The sequence below is a fragment of the Solanum lycopersicum genome, chromosome 1, assembly GCF_036512215.1.
Source record: "Solanum lycopersicum chromosome 1, SLM_r2.1".
In the NCBI taxonomy this organism is placed as follows: Eukaryota; Viridiplantae; Streptophyta; class Magnoliopsida; order Solanales; family Solanaceae; genus Solanum; species Solanum lycopersicum.
In genome coordinates this window covers 72,738,831-72,746,657 of record NC_090800.1, presented here as the reverse complement: position 1 = coordinate 72,746,657, position 7,827 = coordinate 72,738,831, and the positions used below count along the sequence as shown (strand labels likewise).

General features: G+C 32.9%; 1 protein-coding gene across 1 annotated transcript; it reads left to right on the top strand.

Annotated features, from left to right (window-relative positions):
• The first annotated feature begins 2,631 nt into the window (after nt 1-2,631).
• LOC101266557 (uncharacterized) lies at nt 2,632-6,402 on the top strand. The gene is made up of 9 exons (XM_069298852.1): nt 2,632-2,955; nt 3,978-4,090; nt 4,169-4,341; nt 4,918-5,011; nt 5,249-5,357; nt 5,444-5,535; nt 5,644-5,729; nt 5,880-5,944; nt 6,023-6,402. The coding sequence occupies exons 1-9, from the start codon at nt 2,757-2,759 to the stop codon at nt 6,130-6,132; spliced, it is 1,041 nt and encodes a 346-aa protein (XP_069154953.1). The 5' UTR covers nt 2,632-2,756; the 3' UTR covers nt 6,133-6,402.
• The last annotated feature ends 1,425 nt before the right edge of the window (nt 6,403-7,827 follow it).

The window sequence follows — 7,827 nt, the reverse complement described above, 5'->3', positions numbered from 1 at the left end:
ATTTATGTTTAAATATTATAGAAAATTGTGCATTATAGCAGACTATTAATCAAATTAAATGTTATAACTACAACTTTATTTAATTCTAATTCACAACAAACATCTTGTCGTACCCCTCTCCCCCTTTCATTGAAATCTGCTCACCACTATCTTTCTAAGGCATGCCTCTTTTCTCACTTTATACAAACACAAATGTATAATTTGTGTTGTGTTTGCATAAAGTGAGAGAGATTTTACATACAAATACAAATACATATCTCTCCGTCCTATATACTTAATTGTAAAATACAAATTTTTCTTTGTCCAGTACGTTTTCTATTGTCTTTCTCCCTCTCGATTTATACAAACACAAATTAAACAAATACAATATGTACTTTACCCGATTCAATTGTATACAATTCAAATTTTATGCAGACAAACACAATCACTAATATATATACATAGTAGTTACACATATACAATTATCTAATAGATATACATATACAATTCACCTCTCTCCACTCTTTGCTTTCTCTAGCTATTTTGTCACTCCTCTCTCTCGCCTCGCTCGTTGTTTTAGCCTAACATAGAGAATATATACATGTACAAACGAAAATTTTATAAACACAAATGCTCCATACCAAACATAAATTGGTTATGAATCGCAAATAGCAAAACTATAACTATATAGTGCTAACATGATACTATTCCTAAAATTTACTCTACATTTAGTCTTTTCTGTATAAGTTTTTAAAGTTTGTATATATGTGTAGTTTTCACAATTTATATTCAGAATTTGTATACTTTAGTATAATGTAATTTGTATAACTGTTTAAAATTCATATGTTTGTGTCTATATAAATTAGTTATTTCGAATTTTATCATACTACTCTATTTTCAGATTTTTTATTACTCCAAAACATATCCAATTTTAGATCTACGATTCTATCATATTTGTACAAATTTATAATTGTATATAGTTGTTGGGATAATGCCCAAGTATCCCTCAACCTATGTCCGAAATTCCAGAGACACACTTATACTATACTAAGGTCCTATTACCCTCCTGAACTTATTTTATAAGTAATTTTCTACCCTTTTTGACCTACGTAGCATTATCTTATGGGGCCAACGCTAATTGACTTTTTTATTCAACCTAGTGCCACGTAGGCCGAAAAGGGAGTAGAAAATTACTTATAAAATAAGTTCAGGGGGGGTAATAGGACCTTAGTATAATATAAGTGTGTCTTTGAAATTTCGGACATAGGTTGAGGGGTTCTTGTGTATTTTCCCCATACTTATTATAATTGTATATTTTTATATTTACTGATACGAAATATATATAAGAACAAAAGTCTTATCAACATAATTGTACTTATAAAATATTGATGAAAAATAACTGATTAATCATACAAATACACGTGAGTTATACAAAATGTACCCCTAAATTACACAAATGAGTAAGCTATAAGTATAATCCGTGAGTATACAAATTATAGCTAAGAAGTTTATTATAATGTTGTTTGCAAAATTATCCCTTTTTATATGTATACACATTAAAAAATTATAAATAAATAATATAATTTTACTAATTCACTCCTTGATATATATTTTTTTGGAATTTTACAAAAAAAAAAATGTAAACATCTGTATGAGTAGTATAAAAAAGTTTAATAAATACTTTCATAATTTATTAACCTGAATAACTAATATGAAATAATTTTTTTTAATAAGATGAATAACTACAGGGAATGGAGGTAGTAGGATACTGGTATGGATAATTTATGAGTTATTGGCTAAAATTATTCTTCATATATGACTCAAATCTAATGTATATTCTAATATTATCTGAGTGAGCAAAAAACATCTTTATACTATACAAAAAAAATATAACAATCATCCTTCAATCTAATTTTGTTAAGAAACTGATTGAACCAATAAAAAAAATTAATTTGGTCATGTCTTGCACGTCGAGAAGATCAATATTACCTAAAAATGATAAGAATATGGATAGGAAATGAATATTGTATTCTTGAAATTTAAAATTTGCGTGTTGTCAGTGTATATGTTTTTTGCATAATCAAGTAAATTAACTTAATACATAAGTTTTGAAATATTTATACAGCGCGTTCCAATGTTTAGAAAGATAACGTAAAAAAATTATTTTAAAAGTATTACGTCCAACTATTTAGAGATTTTCTTTAATAAAATATTTAGGGTGCATGTAATATATACAGTGCAATTTGCATTTCATATAATGTACAGTAATGTTGGAAAGTTAGTGAAATTACGTAGGCGCTTCCGTTATGAAAATAAAATAAATAATTATTGTATTCGAAAAATTTAAAGTTGAAGTAGTATTTGGCCATATTTTTATAAGAATTATTTAGAATTTCAATATATTTTGTTTGAAATTAACTTAAATTCTCAATTTCTAAAAAAAATAATCGTTTAACTTGATTAATTTAACCACGTATATCTATATTCATTCGACTTGACATATTTAATCTTTTGTTGGTGATAATCTTTTGTTGGTGATGTGAATTTTTGTAAAATAAATAGAAAGAATAATAATCTTACAACTTTTTATATATTTGAAAGATATTTTATATTCACTTATATAATTAAGTTTAAATCACTTTCAAATGATTTTAATCAAAAACTAGACAAACTAGGCATAAACTTGATTTCAAATGTGGCCCAAACTCAAAAATTGATTTCAGTTTCAGTTAGTATAAAACCTCATCTCCATTTTTCTCCAACTTCATTATCCATCCATGGCTACCATAACTTCTGCAACTTCCATGATTGGAATTCAATGCAACTTCGAACCTCCACAGCAACACTTCTTCAACCGTTCTATTAAGTGTTCGCTTTCGATTCCCCCTATTTCAAGCCCTAAATTCACTCTTCACAAGCTTTCATTACATGCAATGCCGGCCAATTCGTTCCGAGCCAACGCTTCCTCTGCTATAGGTATTTTCTATCATTCACAAGCGAATCATGTCGGACTATGTTTTTGATTTATAGTTTCGCTGATCAAATATGTGATTAATTGCTCCACTGCGATTTTTATTTTTGGACTTACTTGTATTTTGTAACTTTTTAGTTACAAGAGTTAAGCTACATATGTCCTGGTAGAGACAATAGCTGAAGTTCTGTACTATGTCCAGATTGTTATTTAATTAAGCTTAAGTTTTACGAAATTGCTTATGAATGGGTGATTCTACCTTCAAATCGGGGCTTATTTGATAGAGAAGTGTTCCCTGGCTTGTGCGCGATAGTCGGCAGTATGCCACCTTCCGCTTGCAATTTCTGAGCCTCGAAAATGTCACTGAGGGAACAACTTTACCATTGTGGGAAGGCTCACTAATTTTACTTTTAAATATCGAGTGAAATTGGGTTTATTTGCATCCATTAGCTGTCAAAAATTGGAACCGTTCATTTGACAAGAAGATTTTTTGGTTGATTGGATCACATCTGGTGGATTATATGTATATTAAGACAACTTAGTTGTACTGAGAGGAATTTCCTTGATTGTGGTAATTTCCATATCCAAGTAAGCCACAAGTTAACTCGTGTAACCAATATTGACACACCGCCAATAGTCCCTAGAATGTATCCACCATTTCATTTCTATGCTAGTTATGCAACTTCCAAGAATTCAAAATTCATCAAAATCTTTTCATAATTTACACTTCAACTGTGCTATCTCTATCAAGCCAACTGTTCAAGCATTACATCAGTATTTTTGTTCAATTTCTCAAAGACATGTTTCTGCTTACTTTCACTAAGATTACAAAAAGTTTAAAATACATCATAAATCTTGTGTCTAATCTAATAGTGTTATATTAAATGGGACGGAGGGGTTAATTGTTAGCAATAGGTTGTGAATCGATGTTTGGAAGAATACATACTATTTACTCTTTAGATATACATCTTCCTGAAGTTCAATTGTCAAGTTTCATTCTTTTAGTCTTACTTGTTGGTTCGTGAAGACGCTCCAAGTGAAGAATTGGAGGCTTCTTCAAGGGGGGGTATTGGAGCAAATGACTTGTTAATTGTAGGACCTGGAGTTCTTGGGCGTTTAGTGGCTGAAAGATGGAGAGAGGTACATCCTGAACTAATAATCATATGATTTCTTTGAGAAGTAGGACTGTTAATAGTTTTGGACCCTTTAATGTGGCAGGAATACCCAGGCTGTCAGATTTTTGGGCAGACAATGACCACTGATCACCATGATGAACTTACTAAAATGGGAATTAGTCCGTCTTCACGAGAGACCAAGTTTATGTTTAAGTTCCCTTATGTTATATACTGTGCTCCTCCATCCCGAACTGAAGACTACCCTGGTGATGTTAGGTAAGCTTGGCAGTTCTTGCAGTAGCTATCTCCTCTCAACTATCTGTGGAGGCATTCTTTGATATTTAGTTTCAAATATTTTGGGGCTCATTAGGCATGGTGCATGGTGTGTCAGTTCTTCGGGAAAAAGAACATCATGATGGGAAGTTTCTGTTAATATCTCACATAGACAGCACAAATGCTTTTAAACAGTTGGGCAGTAATAAGTAAAATATTTGCTTGTTTAGTAAAACTACTGTTTTGTTGTGAATTAGTCCCTCCTTTCCTGCTGATGTATGATTGCTGGAAGCATCCTAGCTAGTCAGTAGCACTAAAATGCTTTACGTAGCAGACAGCTGCATGAGTAGTATATGGGATGGTCAGACCATTTTTCTTATTCGGCTCTGCTAATCTGGGCAATAATTGTCAGCAGCAAATGTAGGTTTAATGATTCCAAACGTTGTTATTGTTTGTCAGCATTGTTTTTCTTCAGATTTTCTGTGCTGACATTGATCATATTGATGCTATAATTTGATTAAAACTACAAAACTCAGTGCCACCGTAAATTGTTTTCTATTTCGCACATCCAATGAGCAGGGACGCTGCATTAAAGTGGAGTGGTGAAGGTTCTTTCCTGTTTACCTCAAGCTCTGCACCATATGACTGCTCTGATAATGGATCAGTAGATGAGGTGTGATATCCTGCATAAACATTGTACTGCTGGTAACAGTTTCTTATTCTTATTAATTCCTCTTGAAGGGTTATTTAGCCTTGCCAATTACAGATATGGGCTTTGGAAAGTGGAAACTGACTTTTCTGAAGGAAATTACTGAATTTTAACTAATGAAGTTTCATCCTTGAGAGAATTCTTCATGTATTTTAGTAAGGATGTCTTAGCTTTCATTACTTTTGGTTGTCAAATGTGTAGGATGGTCCCGTAGTCCCAATTGGAAGGAGCCCAAGGACAGATATACTTCTCAAGGCAGAAGAAGTAGTGCTGGAGTTTGGTGGTTCTGTTGTTAGATTGGCGGGTCTTTATATATCCTTGGATACAGATCAAAGATCTAGAGTTCTTTCTATGTAGCCTTTAGATCTTCGTTTTTTATTTACCTTAACCACTAACACAAGGAAGACAGAGGTGCACACACATATTGGTTACATAAAGGAACTGTGGATATTCGCCCTGATCACATCCTCAATCTTATCCATTATGAGGTGACTGAACATCCATTTTTTGTATCATGCTTAGTTTAAGGTTACCCTTCATTCTTCTTCATGTGTCTACAGTTGTGTTGGTGATATTTTAGCTCGTCTATCTTACAGGATGCTGCCTCCTTGGCAGTGACCATATTGAAGAAGAGGCCCCGCAGTCGGATTTTTTTGGGTTGTGACAACCACCCCTTGTCCAGGTCAATCTCCAATCTACATGCTTGTTAACTTTTCTGGCTCAAAGTCAGAACTCTCTGACCCATGTTGCCCTTAATTATTTTCTGGCTCAATGTCAAAACTCTCTGACCCATGTTGCCCTTAATTATTGTATTATCTTGTGCCAATAACAGGCAGGAACTAATGGACTTGGTCAATAAAAGTGGGAAGTTTGAGAGGAAGTTTGAGGGTTTTACTGGTAACTGACTTCTTTCAAAATCCTTTAGCCATTGGTTTAAAGAATCATGCTACAATAGTAATTTATTCCTTCTTTCAGGAACTAGTGGCCCTCTGGGGAAGAAGTTAAACAATTCAAAAACTCGTGCTGAGCTAGGATGGGAGCCTAAATATCCAAGTTTCGCTCAGTTCCTTGGAGTTTCAGATTAAATTGCTGCAGAAGCTCTATTCTTTCGAAATAATGAAGAAATGCAGGTGAACTATTTTCACAGAGTTGTCTTTTAATGCGGCATATTCTGATCAGTGTTTTTGTGCACTTAATTGCACCATGTTGTGCAGATATTGCGTGTGTAATATAATTCTGAGTTTTGGTTTATGTGTACTATGTCTCCGCTCTAATTTGTTGTTAGGAAGGGATGGTTGTGTTTGTCAATTACTACTGAGATGTTTATGATTGGATTAAGGTGGATATTCTTGAAATGTTGGTTTTATAGTTTAGAAAAATCTACGATACGATTTATATTAGCTTACTCATTCTTAAAAATGAAAGAAGCAACTGATCAAGTTGATCAAATAGAGACCTTATTAGAAGGAGATTAGATACTTGGATCGTATGAAGTGATCTCAATAAGTTATGTCTTCACGTATAGAAAAAAGGTAAAACCGAAATAATGTTGTTATCCATAAATCATTGAAGCAGTCAACGGGACAGGATCTTGAGCCAAAGTCTGTTGATTAACAAAATGAGAAAAATAAAGTTGAATATAAAGGACTTTGGTACAAGAATTTTCACCAATTTATAACATTTGATTATATGGAAATATAATTTTTCATGGTGGATGTTATTATTTTCAATAAGCTTGACAATGTGTGAAAAACTTGTATGCACCGGCCTGACGGATGTTGTCTATTTATTTTTATAATTCACTAAACAATTATTTTTTAATGAAATTTCTAAAAGATTCAGAAATTGAAAGTCCGATGCATTGCGATTTTCATAATTATTATACGAATTGAAACTATCCTGACGAATAGGGGTGTTTGTGATTCAGTTTGGATTGCTTTTGATTAAAATCTAAATCAAACCAATTTAGTCGATTTTTTATATTTCTAAAATCAAACCAAATCAAACGAAAAAAATAACCATCGGTTTGGTTATTGTCGATTTGGTTCAGTTTTTTTGATTTATCCGGCATGAAAGTAATAATTTTTTGTCACGATCCAAATCCGGGCCGCGACTGGCACCCACACTTACCCTCCTATGTGAGCGAACCAACCAATCTAAACCTTAACATTTCAATATAATATAAACAGAAAGTAATGCGGAAGACTTAAACTCATAAATAAAATCAATAACTATTATTATCCCTAAAATCTGGAGGTCATCACCACAAGAACATCTACGATCAAATGACTAAACTAAGAGTATTCTAAAAGCTAAAAATACATAAGAGCTAGTCCATGCCGGAAGTTCAAGGCATCAAGACTTGAAGAAGAAGATCCAGTCCAAGCTAGAAGCATTAGCTCACCCTGAATTTCCGGTATAGTAAGACTGGCTTGAATTACTGTTGAGTCGAAGGCGACGGCAAGTTTGCTGCACTCCACAAATAAACAAGAAGAAAACATAAAAGTAGGGGTCAGTACAAAACACGGGTACTGAGTAGATATCATCGGCTAACTCAAAATAGAAAACAGTATATATCAGATAATATCATAAAATCAACTAATATCCTTAGCATGCAGCATTTACAATTACCATAGCCCTTGGTCACAACACCAAGCTCATCAATGAGGACTCACGCCTCCTCATCATACTCATTTGGGAATTAGGTTCATTAGATTGAATATATTAACATCTTTCAAGATTCTTTATCTTTATTCCCCTCGTGTCGGTACGTGACACTC